This window comes from Rhincodon typus, chromosome 16, assembly GCF_021869965.1.
Source record: "Rhincodon typus isolate 14 chromosome 16, sRhiTyp1.1, whole genome shotgun sequence".
In the NCBI taxonomy this organism is placed as follows: domain Eukaryota; kingdom Metazoa; phylum Chordata; class Chondrichthyes; order Orectolobiformes; family Rhincodontidae; genus Rhincodon; species Rhincodon typus.
In genome coordinates this window covers 20,123,138-20,143,554 of record NC_063347.1, presented here as the reverse complement: position 1 = coordinate 20,143,554, position 20,417 = coordinate 20,123,138, and the positions used below count along the sequence as shown (strand labels likewise).

At 39.9% G+C, this 20,417-nt stretch overlaps 1 protein-coding gene across 1 annotated transcript in view; it reads left to right on the top strand.

The window, feature by feature from the left end:
• Positions 1-17,897, top strand: part of LOC109911546 (protein shisa-5-like) — a 49,993-nt gene extending 32,096 nt beyond the window's left edge. The window contains exons 2-5 of the mRNA XM_048606712.1: positions 243-319; positions 5,705-5,820; positions 12,861-13,046; positions 14,399-17,897. Of these exons, the coding sequence (XP_048462669.1) occupies positions 243-319; positions 5,705-5,820; positions 12,861-13,046; positions 14,399-14,487 (468 nt within the window). The 3' untranslated portion in view covers positions 14,488-17,897. The remainder of the gene's footprint in view (positions 1-242; positions 320-5,704; positions 5,821-12,860; positions 13,047-14,398) is intronic.
• The last annotated feature ends 2,520 nt before the right edge of the window (positions 17,898-20,417 follow it).

Here is a 20,417-nt window from a genome sequence, read left to right as displayed (position 1 = left end):
CCTTCACAGATGCTGCCAGACCTGCTGAGCTTTTCCAGCAACATGGTTTTTGTTCCTTCTTCTGCATTACTTCTACATGATTATACCTTCATCTGGATTTTCTGTATAAAACTTTGCTAAAAGTATCTTAAATTAGTAAATTGAACTTTGTATTTATTCTGCTGAACCAAGAGATGATTGCATTATATTCTTGGTTGCTGTTTGAGTATGTTTGTTGAAAGCAAATATTTCTATAACATTTTCCTTTTTTAGTTGCAGCTTTAGACATACAATGCAGTTTGAGTTTTAGTGGAGCGTCCTGTAGAGAGAACAACACCACGTAAGTAATCAATAACTATTACTCACAGCAAAGATTTACATCATCTCTTATTGTTTGGATATTCTTTATGTTTTATGATATTGAAGAAATTAGAGAATCAGACAAAAACTAAAACAAAACTGAGACATGGGATTATTAATTACTGAATTCAAAATGTTAATTAAATTTGAGTTTATCAGCAAATCAAATGAATTGAAGCAATTAAAGTAGAACATGAAATTCATCAATTAACAAACAATAATAATCAATAAACATACAGCCTTCAAAAATGAGGAGTAGATTTGGAGAAATGTTTCCATTAAAAATATTGAAATGACAGGGAAGACATACTTGTACAAAGCAAAACAAAGTGAATTGAATAGAATTGGCATTATCTAAATGAGCAAAATAGAGATGGATTGCAAAATTAATTCAGTGAAGACTTAGGCCTCATGAATTTATAGCAATCTTACACAGAATTAGTGGAAATGGCAACATGTAAGTTCATTCAAGATTGTCAGCAATGGCAGGGGCAAAGCATTGAGGTAAATTGAGGACTGATGCTAAAATTAATTACATAAATTTTTGAACTTCATGAATGGAAAATAACATCATGCCGAGTCAGGAGAAAATGAATCTTGACAGAAGAATTTTATGCAGTGGTGACGAACCTGACAACAATATCAATTTATATTTGGATGACATCGTTAAAATATTCTCATTCTACAACATGAACTGCAGGAACTTGACAGAACAAAATATGGCACTGAGCCACATAGGAGGTACTAGGTCAAATAACAAAAATCTCAGGCAAACAGGCAAGTTTCTTAAAGTGTCTTAAAGAAGGAAAGGGGAGTGGAAAACTCACTGGATGTAGAACATGGGAGGGCAGCCAGATGTGCATTCATACTGTCATGTCTAGAGCTAACAAGGGCACGGGTGAGAATTCTGGCAGCATGTCAGCTGAAGGGAAGATGGAGTTGGATGATGTTATGGATGTGAGAAAGCATAGTCTTAGTGATGCCATGGATATGTGGCTGAAAGTTCATCTTGGGACCTAATATAAAAGAAGGTTGCAAACAGTTTGGTTCGGCCTCAGTCAAGTCATCAGGAAGAGGATGGAAGTCAGCATGTACCAGGAAGTGAAAACAATGTCTTTCTTTCGTCCCAGCAATTAGTTGCAGGAAATTTCTGTTTATGTAGTATGGATAGAGGACAAGCAGTCTGATAATTTCACAAAAGTGGTGGAGTGAAGAGAGATAGGCAGAGATGGGTATGTGAAAATTGAGGCTGTGTTTTTGAATACATTTATGAAAGGGCAGCATGTGAACAAAAAAATAAAAGAAACCCAGCAATAGATTCTTTGGTAGATGAGAGGGAGAAATTAAGAAAGGGGAAGATAAATCATTCAAGTGATTATTTGGCTCTGAACAAATATGATTGCAACCAGATGAATGGACTCACACCCAATTTGATATTACTAGGGAGGAGAACCCTTGCAGCATAGTGGTAGTGTCCTTACCTCTGAACCATAAGGCCCAGGTTCAAGTCCCATCTGCCCCAGAACTGTGCAATGAAATTTTGGAACAGGTTGATTAGAAAATGTCAAATGTTAGGGAGGCATTGGAGGAGAATGTTATGGGCTATTGTATCAAAGACTGCAGATGATGTACCTCTGTCACAAACACACAGGATATCAATTGGAATTTGATAAGAATATTCATGGCAATGTGACAAGACTGAAGCCTGATTGGTGGAATTCAAATATGGTCTTCATGGAAAGATGGACACGTGTTTGGGAGTGATAGCACGTTCAAGGACTTTGGAAAGAAAGTTGGAGATAGAGTGTAAACCTGCAAAAGCATATGAGTCAGGGGTTACTTTTCTGTGGAAGAGACTGAAGAATTGAAGGATGGGGACAGTACATAGGAGAGAGAACTATGAAGAACCTCAGCTAAAGTAGGATTCAGGTGGGCATAGTAAGTTTTTTTTTATGGAAAAGTTGAGCTCAGCGAAGTCTTGAGGGGAGAAAATTAGACAGAGAAGCAAAATCAGGACCAGGCCAAGGGTGAGTGTTGCAGCAGTTTGGGATTATTGGGTAGCTAAGAAGGGAAGCGACAATGACAGCTTAGCACATGGTCAGAAATAAATGGGATAAGAAAATTCCTGTGGTAAGGTATTTCCAAAATTCTTTTGTCATGAAACCTGTGAAGTCTGAATTTTAAGCAAGAAATAACTATTTATTTGAGAAATTGACAGTAAAGAAAGTCTAAGGAAGGTACAGGAGTAATGATCCAGCATCTGAAAGAGCAAGTTAGTTTTATGATATAGGTGGAACTATTATCAAATTCATGTTCCTCAGCTTCTCTGTTGCCTATGACCTAGGAACTTATCATGCTATTTGACTTGTTGAACATTTCCAATATTTGATCAAAGCATTCTGGAGAACAAGTCATGGTACTGTGCAAGTCAAGGATAAAGCATTTGAAACCACCATCACGCAGAGGGTTGAAAGGGATGATCCATCCCAGCCTCCTCCTGAGGCTCACAGCATCACAGCTGCCCATCTTCAGTCAATTCAATACACTCTATGTGATAATAAGAACAATTACTGCCCTATCAGTCCACTCCTGATCACCAATGAAGTAATAATGAAGTGAATGTGTGTGTAAGTTTTTTTAAAATTGATTTTAATCCAAGGTTTATGTGTGCCTTTGTGTGAATATGTCTGCATCTGTGAAAACTGAATGAAATCAGCATTGAAAACACATATAAGTGTGCTGATGGTGGCAAGTGATATTTGCACAGTACAACTGTGGATCACTACCATCTCCAACAAGAGAAAGCCTAAACAGCTGCCTTTGCTCTTCAATGGCATTAACATCACTGAATTCCCCATCATCAACATTCCAGGGTTATCTTTGGCCAGAAACTGACCTAGACCAGCTATATAAGTACTGAGGCTACAAAAGCAGGACAGAGACTAGGAATTCTGCACTAAGTAACTCACTTCTGATTCCCTAAAGCCTATCCATCAGAGTGATCCCCATTTGCCTGATGTATGCCCATAAAACAACTCCAAAGAAGATTGGCACCATCCAGAACAAAGCAGCCTACTTGATTGGCACTCCGTACACCACCTTAAAAATTCACTGCCTCTACCACTGACAGGGGTAGGGACAAAAGTCTTCGGCCACATGCTTCTCCTGCCCCAGTTCCTCAGATATCGAAATGTACACAGCCACCCCACCCCTGTCCCAACTTCAATAGTCCTAACATCCTAGATCCAAGCACTGTCGGCTATATAACATCCTGGGTCCTGGTTATTGGGCCTTGATGTACACTCTTGACCCAAACCCAACCATTTACGAGATGGACTACAGTAACCCAACAAATAACAGTACAATACCTTCCAAATCTTTGAATTCTACTACTTGGGCAGGAAAGGAGAAATATGGGAACACTACAGGCTGCAAGTTCCCCCCAAGCTACGCAGCATCGTCACTTGGATCTATATTGTCTATCCTTTGCAGCCATTGGGTCAAAACCCAGGAACATTCTTCTGAACAGCATTGTAGGAAAACCTACACCACGGAGACTGCAAGAAGGCTGCTAAATAAAGACATTAATAAAACTTTCCCTATGATCAGTAGGCAACTGGCGCAATTAATAAGGACAGCTAATTGAATGAGGGATTTAAAACAATAATTAGTGGATGTGATTGTTTCTGGAAAGGCTCACATAAATTCCCCTGAGAACGTAGTGTCTTCATGAACTGCCCTAATACATTCTCAATCTCCTAGCATAGCCTCATCCCAAATGCTGTTAGAGAAGGATTTCCAAAATTTTGACCCAGTGACAGTGAAGGAACATCAGAATTAAGTGTGACTTGGAGGGTAAATTGTATGTGGTGATTCTCCCATGCATCAGCTACCCCCTATCTTTCCCATGAGGTGTGTTTGGATGGAAGGTGCTGTTGAAGGAGACATTTCAAGTTACTGCAGTGCATCTTGTGTGTGGTACACACTGCTACTGTTGTACATTGGTAGTGGAAAAGGTGAATGTTAAGGTGACGGATTGAATGCCAATCAAATGGGTTGCTTTGGCCTTGATGGCGTTGAATTTCCTGACAGTGTATTGGGGTATAATTGATTCTTGTGAAATGATACATTGTCTGAGTGGAATGAAAGAAACTTAATTGTTTTGACAACACAAACAAGACACAGGCTAATAAATTGTCTGATGATAAGATAAAAATTCGAAGGGATTCTTTGAAATAGTTCCAAAACTACCAAAAAACCATGTTTCACAAGGAATTAAATTCTTGGCTCAGAACTGACTTTAAAGTTAGCTTAGGTTATTCGCTGGATTATTTATGGAGCCATAAGTTGTTCCAAATGGATTAGAGAGGAAACATCTACTTTTCGTCCATCAAATCCACGTGAAGTCATACTATTGCTGACGATGGTACTGTTTATAGTGAAAGAATATCTATCCATTGCCATCAGCCTAGAATTCAGTAGTTTGATTGAAATGAGGTGGAATCGCAGTGGAACTGGATCGAATCCTTCCCTGGTAGAGATCAGACATGTCATCTCACAAAGAGGGGTGTGAATTTGACTCATCTTCAGGCTTATAATTGGTTTACTGCTGCAAATCAAAGTTTTCTTTCCTCCAGACCTTGTTGTTATCACTTTTCAGGACCAGATGGGGTATATGAAGTACAATCAATTCCATAGGTCTGCTCAAGCTCTGATACCACAGGCCATCTGGAACAATCCTTCCACTGTCAAGATACATCTGGAGTGGTATCGTGGCTCAGTGGTTAGCACTGGTGCCTCACTGCGCTAGGGACGTCGGTTCGATTCCACCCTCAAGTGGCTGTCAGTGTGGAGATTGCACATTCTCCCTGTGTCTGCGCAGTTTCCTCCCACAGTCTAGGGATGTGCAGGTTAGGTGGATTAGCCATGGGAAATGCAAGGTTACAGGGATATGGTAGGGGAATGGGATGCTCTTCAGAGGGTTAGTGTGGACCGAATTGCCTGCTTCCACACTGTAGGGATTCTATGTTCTGGAGGTGTACTTCAGTATAACTTCCAGAGAGGCATCTAATGCAAGCTGCACAATTTGGTCCCAGTCATAAGAGCTCTTCAACAGCAGCTCCCCCAGAAATGCATTGATTGTAAGCTTATTATTTCATCAAGAACTGCCTCCAAATCTGTGTCAATCCATCCTTGGGTCAGCATTAAACTCAAACACAAGCATAGAGATTTCTTTAACAAATAGTTTCATGGTGCACATGCATCATACGATCTTATGAAAGTTTATTCAGCGATGCCACACTATCTCTCTGTATTTTTCAATAGCCCTGTTTCACATTTTCATACTTGTTTTCTCTTTCATCAGTCAAAAGATATTAATTGGAGTTGGAGTGGCCCTATCAATACTGGTGGTTGTTGGTGTCTTAACATGTTGCTGTTGTGGCTGCAGCGCATGTTGCAAATCAGGGCCATCGCATCCAGGTAAGTAATGGTTGGATTTAAAAGGACATTTCTGTAAATAAGGTGCACAAAATTCAATGGCAGCAATTTGCATTTGCCCATTGGGGCAGATGGTAGACATGACTTCAGGAACAAAATCTCAACTTGATGCAGCACCTAACCGGAGGATGCCTTATGTTAATATTTAAATCCAGGTCTTTGAGCCTATTGTAACCATGGCCACCTTTTCCATGTACTACTGGGCAGAATATTTGTCATATATGCTCTGTGTTACAATGCTACTTGACATTGAATTACTTAACTTTAAAGAGACTTAAGTGCAATTCTCACAAAACTTAAAAATGCTCTTGTTCCTCCAACAAGAATGTGTCGACAGTTCATACCCTCCATCCTCGAATTGCCTTACCTCCTTAAGTCTATACATTTGATTCAGCTCTTTGCCACCTTCCACCAGCTCCCACCTAACACACTACCATTGTCTCTATCCCAAATATCATCACCTCTGACTAAAGAACTGCCTTTGAGTTCTGCTAATTGCTCAAAGCTATGAAAATTGGTTGTGCCTTGGTCAATTTCATTAGTTGAAGAATGGGCTGGCACCTAAAATTGGCCTAATTGACTTAGTCCCTGACCTTATTACAGCCTTGGTCAAATCCTGGACAAATGAGCTGAACTTCAGATGTGAGTTGTAGCTGCCCATGACAAAAAAGCAATGTCTAAGTATGTATCAAGGAGCCTAAACAAAATTGATGTCACTGGAAATCAGAAGGAAAGTTCTCACTGGTTGGAGAAATACCTGGCACAAAGAAAGATTATTGTGGTTATTTGAGTTCAACCACCTCAGTCCTATCTCTGCAGGAGTTCCTCAAGGTATTGGCTGAGGCCCAACCATCTTCAGTTGCTTCATCAATGAATTCTCCTCCATCATTAGGTCAGAAGTGAGGATATTCACTGATGATTGCACAATGGCAGCTCATCACCACCTTCTTAAGGTCAGTTGCAATGGGCAGTAAGTGCTGCCCCAGGCAGCAGTATCCACATCCTATGAATGGATGAAAAAAAAACACTAAAAACATCCAACATAAGCTGCTCAATTAAAAGCATCTTCTGTTCAAGCAGTTGTAAAAGTTCAACTATTTCTGTCATTCCTGCATAGTCGCAAAAACTGCACTTCAAAATGATTCATGCAATACACAAATGGGCCATTCTAAGAGTCGCATCCAACTTCCAAGTCCTAATGTGCCAATTGGATTCTCAACTTCTTTCTTATTCTAAATCCTTTTCACAATTCATGTAAGCATCATACCTGACTTCTTATTTCCTGCTAGGCCTATCCTAAAATTATCAACTCTTGCCTGAGACTTCAGGGCAAATAGCAAAGTGATATACCCTATCAGTTCCTGCCACTACTTGATGTGTTACTAATGAGAACATTATTTTTAATCAACCTGTTCAGACATGTTATAGCATACTTCTAGTATAGGAGTTACTTGAACCTTCAAGCCCAGAGGCAGGAGTACTGTCACCATGCCACCAGATATTTTAGGCAATATGTTCAGATATGCTGTGACACAGCTCTGAGCTAGGTGGGACTTGAATCCAGATCTTCTGGCCCAGACGTAGGGACACTGCTACTGCACCACAAGCCCCTCAAGTAAACACATTGTACGGTGGAACAAGTTTACATGCAGAATTGATTGTTTTCGGCTGCTCCTGAAAAGAAGCCAATCAAACAGGAATGTTTAGTTTAAAGTACAGGAGGCAATGACCTAACAGGAGAGCAAACAAAACTCTCAGATCAGTGGCACTGTGGCTGATTGCTAAAGTATAACAAAATAAAAGTAATTTAACCATCACATTAGCTTGCTGAGATAAATGTAGTATCTGAGCTGCAATCTGATGGACTCTAATGAGTTACAACAACATCCTAAATGGACATTTGGACAAATCGTGAGGAATGTTCCTGTTATGTTTGAGTGTCATGTCATCGTAAATTTCATCACCATCCATAAGACCATATAGCTCTGGAGCAGAAGGAGACCATTCAGCCCATTGGGTTTCCTCGCTATTCCATGAGATCAATTTCCACTTTCCCACCTTTATCCCATTACCCTTGATCCCCTTACCAATTAAAAATCTATTTCAGCTTTGAATATATTTAATGGCCCTCAGATCGCTATCTTCTGAGAGAACAAATTCTGTCTCATCTCTGTATAAAGTGGGCTACCTGTTATTCTTATGACTCTGGTCCTAGACTCTCACACTAGAGGAAACAACCTATCTGGAGTCACTTTGGTTAGTCCCCGAAGAATCTTATATGTTTCAATAATGTTGCCTCTCATTCTTCTAAATTTCAATAAGTATAGGCCCAACCTACACAACCTCTCCTCATATGACAGTTCATCTAAATGTTATATTAAGTAGTTTCTGAAAGAATGAGGGCATCGCTAGCTAGGCAGCATTTATTGCACGTCCCTACTTGCCCAGAAGGCAGTTAAGAGTCAACCATATTGCTGTGGGTCTGGAGTCATATGTAGGCCAGAATTGTACAGTATTGAACTGTATTGAGTTCTATTCAAACTAATTACATCATATACTCTTTGGTTAGAGAAATTATTAGTCATTTATGAGGTCCTGACATGCCTGGCTCCTGATAGTTGTAATTGTGTCTAACTCGTTAATGTTGATTGTACCTATTACTATGATGCAATAAATTATACTTTGTGATACAAGACAAAAGCCTCTTCTTGTTAAGACTCTCTAGTTGTCTATCCTCTACCACTGATCATTAGGCAGGTCCTTAGACTCAGCACATTAAGAAAGATTAGGCTGTTTGACCATTTTCTAATTTGGCATTTTAAGAGTAGAAAGGAAAATTTACCTGAGTCATGTGGCCCAGTGGTGGTGTCCCTTTCTGAGGAAGCGTCACCGGACCCGAAACATTAGCTCTGTTTCTTCCTTCACAGATGCTGCCAGATCTGCTGAACTTTTCCAGCAACTTTGTTTTTGTTCCTGATTTACAGCATCCACAGTTCTTTCGGTTTTTATTCCCTAAATCTGGACTAGAGTCTGAGTTCAAGTCCCACTTGTCATAATTGTGTGTCATAACATGTTGATTCAAAAATATTTAGAAAAGTTGATTTCCCCAAAATGACATTTGAGTTTGTAATTTTCCTTTGAAATTTTTGACTTTAGTTACAATGCCCTTCAGGAGATGCCAGTTTAAGTTTTTGTTTCAGTTTATTTGGTTTAGTAGAAAGGAAGAGGATTAGTGCTAGCTAACTACCTCAGGCACTAGCCACCAGTGGTTGGTAACCAGAAATATAACATGCTGGCAGCTGTAATTACAGCAGAAACATAGAAACATGGAAAATAGGTGCATAAGTGGGCCATTCAGCCCTTTGAGTGTGCATCGCCGTTCGATATGATCATGGCTGATTATGCAATTTTAGTATCCTGCTCCTGCTTTCTCTCCATACCCCTTTATCCCTTTAACTGCTAGGGCTACGTCAAGATCCCTCTTGAACATATGTAATGATTTGGCCTGAAAAGAATTCTGTGGTAGAGAATTCCTCCTGAATGGCTTACCCCTTGTTCTTAGACTGTGACCCCTAGTTCTGGACTTTCCCAACATTGAGAACATTCTTCCCACATTTAGCCGGTCCAATCCCATCAGGATTTTGTACGTTCCTATGAGATACCCCCTCATTCTTCTAAATTTCAGCGAGCACAAGCCCAGTCGATCCAATCTTTCCTCATATGTCAGTCCTGCCATCCAGGGAATCAGTCTGGTGAACCTTCACTGGATTCCCTCAGAAGATACAGGTCCAGTTAAATAAGTGGTTAGCCTATTGCACATCAGATACATAAATACTTGAATGAACATTGGAATTGTCACTTGATCTGAATAAGCTCACAACAGCCTAGAGAGAAAGTAGATGTAGAATTTTGTTAGCAACCAAGAGTAGCATCAAGCTGAGCTGAATAATATACAAATTGCTCACTGTTAGAAAGTCTGTTGTTGGAATAGAAGATTACATTATTCATTTAACCTGAGGACAAGGCACTTTGCACTTCTCGATACTTGCTTCAAATATATTATGTTCACAACTTTGGATAGCAAATGGTAACCTCCAGCTCAATGGTCAAATTATAATATTTGAGGTATCTGGATAATGCAGAAAAGAAAAAAAACATGTTTACATTGTATAATGTCTCTCAGAAATGTCCCAAAGATCTTCACAATAAACACTTTTGCAATCATTGCCATCAGACAGTTGTTCTATTCTGAAGCTGTATATTTTGTCTTGATTCAACAAAGTTATAATGATGTGTGGATGACAATGAATTCAGCTAAAATTGAACTTTCTGTTGATGGTAGATGTAGCTTTGATTTATTTAGTGTTTATCATGGTATGGCACTAGTCACCATTGTGTTTGTAAATCAATCACAGTTCAAAGAAATATATCAACAGAAGTTTTGTCTTGCTATATACACATTCAGCCATTGATAATTTTTTTTAGACTAAAGTCTATGCTGTCCGTGTTTAACACTTATCCTACTATAGACAACCTACCCAGAAAGAAGAGTTTTCTACATATTTCAAACTGGATTTGATAGATCCCATAGTTGCTTTTACCTCAGTGATATTGAACTCACATATTGACTGGAATGTTTTTTGTAATTGGCACGAACAGACTGTACTACTCCTCTGGGTATTATAACCTCCAAACCATAATCTTACTATGAGCTCCCCCATGTACATCACATATGGTTAAATGTCACAAAATTTTCCTCTATAGTCTCTCAAGATTGCTCTATTTTCTACCCTGTTAACCAGAAGTGGGCTAGACCCATGCACAGATACAGCTGGACTAATTCCCTGAGATGGCATAGCTCGATAGTGTTTTTGTACATTGATAACATTCCCTGATTCCACCCCATCTCTCTGTATGCTTTCTTATACCACAACCAGTTGTTAAACAGTGCATGAATATCAACATTTGAGATCATTTTACAGCCTTCTTTGGTGGTGTTTAAATTATAAAGTACCTATGCAACTGTGTGTGGTAGCCTGTCAGATGCCAGATAGGTTACACATTGTGCCCTGAAAGCCTCAGGTAGTGTAGAAATTTGAAAGCCTCTGGCTTGCAAGTCCCACCAAATTCATGTGACTGCACCTCTTCATGCATATCCAGCATAAGGATCACCATTTCCCAGAATGTTTAAGACATGTCTGGCATTGTGTTCGGGCTTCCCATATTTCAGAGACACAAAACAGCCGACAGCTAAGCAGTCCCTCTAGGCCTGCACAAAATGGCTGACAAGTGGTTAAACAGAATTAAAAACCTGCTCCAGCATTTGAGTGTGACACAACGGTGCCTTTCAAGAAGGGGTTATTCCGAGGCAGAAGGGAGCCTTGCACACACAGGGGCAAGGAGATTTGTTAGAAACAGTTTGATAAGAAAATGTCCAAGGACAGACAGTTGAAGATTTGAAGGGGAAAGTAAACTCGAGCAATAACAAACACGGATGAACTAATGGGATTATGGCTTGTAAAAATCTGGAGGTTCAAACAAGTAAACAAGTTAATTAAACTATGGCAGTAATTGACTTTAGTCTCAGTAATGAAAGGATGTTGTACCAGTCGGTGAAAAGAGTTAGTCAGGATAAGGACAATAAATCTCAGTTCAGAAGACAGCAAATGGCCAGCCTAACTTATTGCGCAGCTGTGAAAACAGCAGATAATGTCATTTTTCAGTAATTAGTTCTTTCTTTGAAATTATTCTCAACGTTAAGAAATAGGTTCTAGTTAAAGATTCTTCAGATAATCTCAGAGATAGATTTCAATGTAATTATAAATACACATTTATAACAAAATACAAAGATCACTAAAAACATTAGGGGAAAAGATTAAAATATAGATGTGAAAGTTGATTCAGAGAAAGTAAGAACTGCAGATGCTGAAGTCTGAGATAACACAATGTGGAGCTGGAGAAACACAGCAGGCCAGGCAGCACCAGAGTCTGACTCATGATGGAAAATGACCACTGGCTTCAAATGCTGATCCCTAGGAAGGAACTTAAAAATCCTAATTGGCTGCTTGCTTCCATGGAAGAGGCTGCTCGTTTTGTTAGATCACCATGGCGAAAGTCTCCAGGGGACTGGGAAAACTCAGCCCATTTCCTCTCATATGGAGTGAAGGAATTTGTTATGAAATCATGTACAAAATGCTTTCTTCATAACTTTATGTTTCATAATTTACATCACACAAGTGTTACTTGAGCTGGTGAGAGCTGATTTTACCCTATGTTTATCAAAGATTGGATAAATAGATCACTTTTATAATGCCCAATTTTTGTGATTGACATATCTTGTCTTGGAGCCATTTTATGTTATCTAGGCTCACACCGCTGTTAATTTGACAAGAAAATATTTCATTTTTGACAGAGTAATTTAGCACACAGACAAGATGAATTGACTTCCAACGTCATGAGCTGAGTCAATGAGAACTAATTCTGATTGATAACCAGAATCAGAACCAACAGGGGGATCTTTAGTCACTCCATTAAATCAGAGTGAAAAGGGTGTGTGGAACATGAGGAAGAAGCATCTTCTCACGCAGAACAGAACAGAAATTTCAAAATCTCTTTCCATATGTGGATGCTTGTGGGCTAAATGTTTGAGCAGTTTCTGTGCAAAACCTGCATATTTGAGGGAATAATAATGATGGCATAACCGGAAGGCTCCATCATCAACCACCGACAATGTTGAAAGACAAAGACCCTGTTCGATTTTTGATTTCATTCATTCAAGCTTACTAACATTAAGAAACGATAGCTTCCTTTTGAAGTGAACAGTTGTAGGCAGTGAAAAGAGATGATAGATGCTGTGGTCACTCCAAATATGTTGAGAAACCAGTCATACACATTCAGTATGGCTAAATTGGAGGGAAATCAAAATGACTAATTTGAACAAAATATTTAGGAATCTTTACATTATGAATATCTTAGTTCATTTTAATTAATTCATGAATTTTCTGCCTCCTGATTTGTTTCAGCTGTTGTAACCACTGTAGCTTGTTCACAACAAATGGCAGCTTATCCACAAGTCCAAGGATATCAGCCTTTGCCTCCTCAATGCTATCCTGGACAGTTAGCAGTTCCCACAGTTCCGTATTCTAATAATTATCCAATGGCATATCCAAATCTTGGACTACCACCAGCCCACCAAGAAGCAGCTTCATGTAAGTAAATTGAATGTTCCATGGTGCATTTTAAGTTGATGATTTAAATCTTCCATGCGATGAAATGCATTTGCTATTAAAAGGTTACGTTTTTCCAGTGGGAAACTTTGAGCTTCCCTAACTGTTAATTTATAGACCCTATTGTTTTAAGTGAACGGTTGCATTACTTACAAACAAAACTTTATGATGGGCAATAAATGCTGGCTGGTCAGGAACACCCACATCCCAGGAATAAATAAACAAATCCTGGATCTTACATGAAATAAGCTTCTCATCATGGACTGAAGAAGTATATAGAGACTGTTGGTGGGAAGTTATTTTCAATGATATAGGCCCAATTATGTTGATTAAAAGAAAACTGCACTGAAGTAGGAAAATTTGTTTCTTAGAATCACTACAGTGCAGAAAGAGGCCATTTAGCCCATTGAGTCTGCTCCAACCCTTCAAAGGCCATCCCACCCACATTACTGAACAATTTAGCACAGCCAATCCACAAACCTGCACATCTTAGACTGTGGGAGGAAACTGGAGCATCCAGTGGAAGCCCACGCAGACATAGGAAGAAGGTGCAAACCCCACGCAGACAGTTGCCCAAGGTTGGAATCAAACCCAGGTCCATGATGCTGTGTGGCAGCAATACTTCCCACTGAGCCACTGTGTCTACTCTTTTACATGCATTTCTAATTTGAAATATGGATTTATACCAGAAAATAAGAGAGTTAATTTGATCCTTATGCAGGTTTCTGGCAGATATAGTTGGTAACAGTAAGCTGGACAATAATGGTGCTTGATCGTGCCTCACTTGTTTTGGGACATGAGTACATGGGTGAATGCCCTGGGATGTAGAACACTGCAATATTTTGGCAGTCTTCCCAGCAGCCTGACCAAAGCAGCTAGGCCCAATATGGATACAAGGAGACAATGGAATGTTTGGAGGCAGTAGGATCTGGAGCAGCTGTGGATGAAGCTGGAATTGAGGATTGTAAAAGAACACCAGTACTCCTTCCAGCCTCAGTAGATGAGGAGGAACTTGATTCTCAGTGTGCAATGCAAGCTGTGAATGCCTATTTACTTAGTGAATTACAGCAACAATAACTGTTCAATTAAGAAAACTGAGCACAATAGGTGCAAATCCTAATTTTGACATTTGATCTCTATTTATTTTCCAAATATCTCTTGAAGAGTCATATGGAAACTTCATTTGAAGTTATGATTTAAGAATCAGGATTCCATTTGTACAGATTGCTGGGATTTCATGTCAGTTTACAAATTGTAAAAATTGAAATGCATTCAGTATCCTTTACCTATTTGTCCAGTGGTAATGGCTGTTTATTTTTGTTCTCTTGTTACAGTGAATCAACCTCAATGTCATCCTGCCACTCCAGCCCCAATCCCTGGGGTTAATCCAAGCTTTATGGATCCGGTGAAGCCACAAAATTGAAAACCTGACCAGCTCTGCCTTCAAAATGCCGACGCCTACTTTCATTCTTCTGCCTATTTTTTTTCAAAATTTGACAGAAAACCACTCCAGTACTTTGAACACACAAATGCTCTACTACATCTTGGCCTTGAAAGCTAAACAAGGAGAAAGTTACTTTAGAACATTGATTTGCAATGTGGGATTGTTCCTTTGTTCCCATTGAAAATGGGCATTCAGTTTTTCAGTGCTAGCCCCAGGCTCATGGACCAAATGGTCTCTATTAGTGCTATACCTTCTACATGCATATGAATTATGAGCTGAAGTAAGCCACATGGCTCCTCAAACTTACTCTACTATTCAATAAGATCTGAATACACTATATTCCTGCCTAGTCCTGATAACCTTTTGCATCATCCCTCCTCTTTGCTTAACTGTATACTTCTGCCTTAAAAAGATTCATATAAAAATATTCTGCTTCCACCTCCTTTTGAGGAAAGTAACATGGCCAAGTGTGAGAAAAAGGTTTTCCTTATCTCCGTTTTCTTTGGATGACCCCTACTTTTTACACGGTGAAGTCTTAGTTCTATTCTTCCACAAGAGGAAATATCCTTTTCACATACACCTTCTCAAGACCCCTCAGGATCTTATATGCTTCAATCAATGTCACCTCTTACAATTTTTAAATTCCAGCCAATCTAAACCTAGTCTGTCCAAACTTTCCTGGATTTCCAATTTAAGCACAGCGGCCACCTGATGGACCGGCCTGCTCATTTGGGTAGAGGTCGGGTCCAAAACGAAGTGCACTCATTTTGTATTCAGTTACAATGCTGTCTCTGAGCCATTGAATCACACAATCAAGTCAAAGGGACCCTGTCATCCTACTTTGTTGACATAAGCCCTGCCACAATGCACAATTCTACAGTTCCTCAGAAAGATCCTTCTAAAACAACATAGAAAATAGGAGCTGGAGTAGACCATTCAGCCCTTTGAGCCTACACTACCGTTCAATACAATAATGGCTGGTTGTCCAACTCAGTACCGGGTTCCTGTTTTGTCCCTTTAGCCCTAAGAATTATATCGAATTCCTTCTTCAAAATATCAAATGTTTTGACCTCAATGCCTTTCTGTGGCAGTGAATTCCACAGGCTCACCACCCTCTGGGTGAAGAAATTTCTCCTCCTTTCAGTCCTAAGTGGTCTACCCTGTATTATTAAACTGTGACCCCTGGTCTGGGCTTCCCGGTCACTGGGAACATCCTTCCCGTGTTTACCTGTTAGAATTTCATAGGCTTTTCTGACTTTATCCTTCTAAACTCCTGTAAATATAGTCCTAAGCAATCCAAACTCTCTTCACCTGTCAGTCCTACCAACCCAGGATGAGATGACATCTTTGCTGTCTGTATGTTCGGAAGTAGGGACTCAGAACTAGCTGCCTACACCTTCGTAAATGGTTCCTGCTTCAGCTTAACTCCACTCTATGCTCCTCCTCCTCCTCCCTCGCCCCAGTGATATAAATTAAGAGGTCCATGAAGAATGTTATACCAAATCCTAGAAGTTCTATAATGTGTGGGAGGGGTGAAATTCCAAACATATGACTGAGTGCTCACTGTACAGAAGATTAGTGTGAAGAAAGTAAAGGATTTTCTAATCAGAAATCAAAATCAGCAGCCCATCTAAAATAAGGAAATAAATAATTAAAGGATCAATTGACCCCAATATTTCCCAGTCCACGTCATAAAACAGTTGATGAGACTAGACTAATGCGAGTGGGCAATCTGTTTTCTTTTAAGCGTTTCATATGGCAGGAAGGAAGGGTGTACAATCTTTGTAGGGCATCCTTCACCCATAGGGGACATGCCATGACAAGTTAAGGAGTTGATACAGTGGTAATGTCACTGGACTAACAAACCAGAACCCCAGCCAATGTTCTGGGGACATGTGTTTGAATGTCCACCTTATCAGGTAGTGAAATTTGAGTTCAATTAAAAAGCTGACTCAATGGTGACCAATGGGAAATCTGCTGTCTTTACCTGGTCAGGCCTACATGTCACTCCAGATCCACAACAATGTGGTTAACTCTTAGGGTACATTTTGGGGAATTAAAGATGGACAACAAGCCAGTGATACACATGAAAAATAAACAAAAATCTCTTCCCCCTTCCTAAACAAATCCTCCCACCAATGCCCACTATTCCCCTCGGTTGGGCTTGCATTGGGAGCTTCCTGCCTACAGTTTCAGCAGTGACCACTATTGAGCTCTGATGCTGACCAATCAGATTGGTTGGCAGCTTGAGAGCTTGGGACTTGCAGCCTCTGAGGGATGGAGCTCTGACTCTCCAGCTCTTCAGCGTCAGCCTGCAATGGCTTATAGCTGCGGGGGGAGCTTCTGTTGGCTGACCACGGGTCTTTCCTGACACTGTGTAGAGGTGGAGAAGAGATAATCAGGCCACCACCCCATCCCTATCCTCCTGTGCTACAGCCCTGCGACATCTACGCTCTCTCAAACTTTATCAGTTTGTGGTTCCCCTGAGTAGAATTATTGTGTCATACTTTCAGCTGTCCGTCTTAAATTCTGGAATTCCATTCCAAAACTACTCAACCCTCACTCATGCTCTGAAGTCTGCCTTTTCCACCAATCTATCCAAACGTCTTCTAGTGCAGTTCTGCGCCAAGTGTTGTCTCCTAAGCCTACTGCAAAGCACATGGGGGAATTTCACCACATCAGATATGTTGTATACAATATATTGTTATTGTTTAACTCTTCAAAAGCTTCAATGCACCAAATCTTCTCACTTGATCTGATGACCCTGGCAGTTGCGAATTATGTCCCATTAGTGAACAAATACTGAAAGCTTGCAGTTGTATTGTCCATTTCTCTGGTGTATGAAAACCTCGCCCATTGAACATGATGGACTAATTAGGGATCACTTGGAAACTCATGGATGAGAGGTACTTTAATAGCCAAAAATAGATTAAAATCATTTCCATCTGCTATTCCTGCCATTGCATAGTGAGAAAATTTCCCCATTCAAAGTGTTTAATATAATGATACATTTCCTGTGAGTTTACTGTTTCTGAAGGTTTTCACTTCAATTAAATGTTATTGCAGTCATTTCCTAGCTTAAATTTTGGCATCTCTAAAACTATGGGTGCAAATGTGAAAGTTCAGGTGCAGCTAGAAAATTATGCTGCTTTTATTTAGGATGGTGTGGTGATGCCACACTTGTTTTGCTTTAGACTGTTTCAGACAATGTATTTACTCAATAGTTACAAGTTTAAAGAGTGTTTTTGATCAACTTTGATGCGCATTTAAAATCTGTGCTTTTTATAGCAATTAAGTCGTTTTACTTTTCATTAGGTTTGCTGTGTGTGATCTTTTGTAATACTTTAGGAGATGCTTGGTTTTAATGAAAATAAAATAAGTAATCCATACATTCCTAAGTTGCAATTCATGATCTTAAAAACTGTGCAAAAATTTGCAAGCATACAATAAATACAATTTATTTCTGAGCATTAATATTTCTCTACATAAGGATTACAGAATTGGTGGAATTTTCCAATTTGGAGATTTAGTATGGCATCGGGCATTGTAAAGGTCAACACTTGCGCCAGGACCTGGAATGTGTTTTCACAAGCAATCACATCCTATTCAGCACATGACGTGCAAAGGGTTGCTTTTTCCTCAGAGAGAGAAAACTGAAGGTGATTTAACCTGAGGGTCACCATGCCTCAGATGAGGGGAGAGGTTGAGAAGGAGAATCCTTCGTGGTAACCTCAGCTGGTGCAGGGATTGAACCCATACTGTTGGCATCACACTGCATTGCAAACCAGCCATACCAGCTGGCTAGCATTTAAGTAAGTTGAATTGCAAATCTTACTGTGCAGGGGTTAACAGGAATTTCTCACCCCCTCCAGGACATTGTGGGGTCAGAGTTCAGTCACTATACTTAAAGGTGAACCAGACAGGTATTTACTCACTGGAGGGACTCACAGGATTTCACAAAACAACAGTCTGGATTGTACTGTATCTTTATTGAGCTGCTGTAAAGTGGATGCTTGCAGTGAGTGTCTCATGGTAGAGATCACATTACAGCAAGCCAAGAAGGCACATTAGTGCAGTATTGCGTTTCTATCCCAAACACCTTCAAACAAAAAGAATTGCATCCATTACTGTTTAAAATTTGACCTACCCAAATTGACAAAACTGAAATCAATTACCCTCATGTACTAGCAGATCATTCTTCTCATTGGTCTCTGCAAATTTATTGCACACTAGGGGGCTGAATTTCACCCAAAATTAGCTTTATTTATTTTAGTGAGATTCATGGAGGGCTTCTTTTCATGGGCCCCAGAGGGTTCCTTACACTCTTTTCCAAAACCTGCCTCATTAGCTGTGCACCACATCTCAACAGCATGCTGCTCGCTCTATCTTCCTTCTCTCCAAAGCCACTGCCAGGATGTCCTAGGATTTCCACTACCTGTGCAATTTTTTAAGACCAGTTTAAAAATGTTGCTAGCTAGGAGGTGCCCTTTAGCATGCACTGAGTGAAAGGGGAACCAAAAAGAAACAATTCTGAGGTCTTATTGATGATACAGCTAACATCATCTTACACAAACAAATGTACATTCATAGATATGTTGCTACTTAAGAACAAAGCTACGCACGGTCCCTATCATTTGCATCATTCCACCTTAGAACACATTTTTCAAAGGGTTCTTGTGTTCACTAGCAATCAATTTCCTGCCAAAGCACTTTTGGAACAGGGCAATGAAGATAATGTACCGGATACAATCATCAGGCCAGCAGTTGTCAGCCCTTCTCATGGTGTGAGCGAACTGGATACACCTTGCTGACCCTTGCTTGGGCAATGACATATCTTCTATATAAAGTCACAAGAATAAAACTTTTTCCCATGGATACATCTATTTCTGGACAGTGAAGCATATTTTGAATATAGATGAGTAAAAGCAGCGGCAAAAGTCTTGACTCTTCTCCCACATTACTTCAAAGAACATATTTTAAGGAATTAAATACCAGCCTTCAGAATAAGCAGGCACAATACTTGTTTCCAGGTTATGTCCCCCTAAAGGATATATGCTACCTTTTCTATCGGCACATTTATAGTCCTCTATCTGGGCCAATGTGATGGTGAAAATGGAGGTGTACTAATTTCAGTAAGTTTGGCGCTGATTAATACCAAAAATTGAAGGTCAATGTACAACTAAACACTGGGGTGGGCAGAGCCTTCAAAGAGGGAGATAGAGCTATTTGGATGAATAAAGATAGTTGGGCGGGGAGGGGAGAATTTTCAATAGTTTCCTGTTTTCATTCTAGGATTGTGATGTCCAATCCCAATGAGGCAGGTACCACATGAACCTCACTCTCTTTCTACTGTGTAACATGAAGTACAAGCAATAGATCATGTGACTGTAGGCCTCTCACTTACCTCCTGTAAGGCCTTTTCTTCTCTCCAATCTTTCCCTTCCATATTACTGCTATATTCCTAAGTTCTGTCACCAGGCCAATAGTGTATCATGGTTCTTGTTCTATACATGCTGTCCACACATCACCATAAAATCCAGGAGGGGAGTCATGAGCCATGTGTATAGGCAGGTGGCACAGGTCAGCAAAAAGCCAATCTCTGCTTTCTCCCGACCTTCAAGGATAGCAAATATGGCTGACTCATAGACAATGAATGCATTATGGTTACATCCATGCCAAAGATAAGCCTGAAGCATTCACAGCAATCTTCAGCCTAAAGTGCCAAGTGGATGATCCATCTTGATCTCCTCCAGTGGTTTTTAGCATTACAGATACCAGTCTTCAGCCAATTCAATTCAAAAATCCTTGGAGACACTGGACATTGGAGAGGCAATGGGCTCTGACAACATTCTAGCAATAGTACTGAAAAATTGTGCTCCAGAACTTGATGCTCTCTTAACCAAACTCTT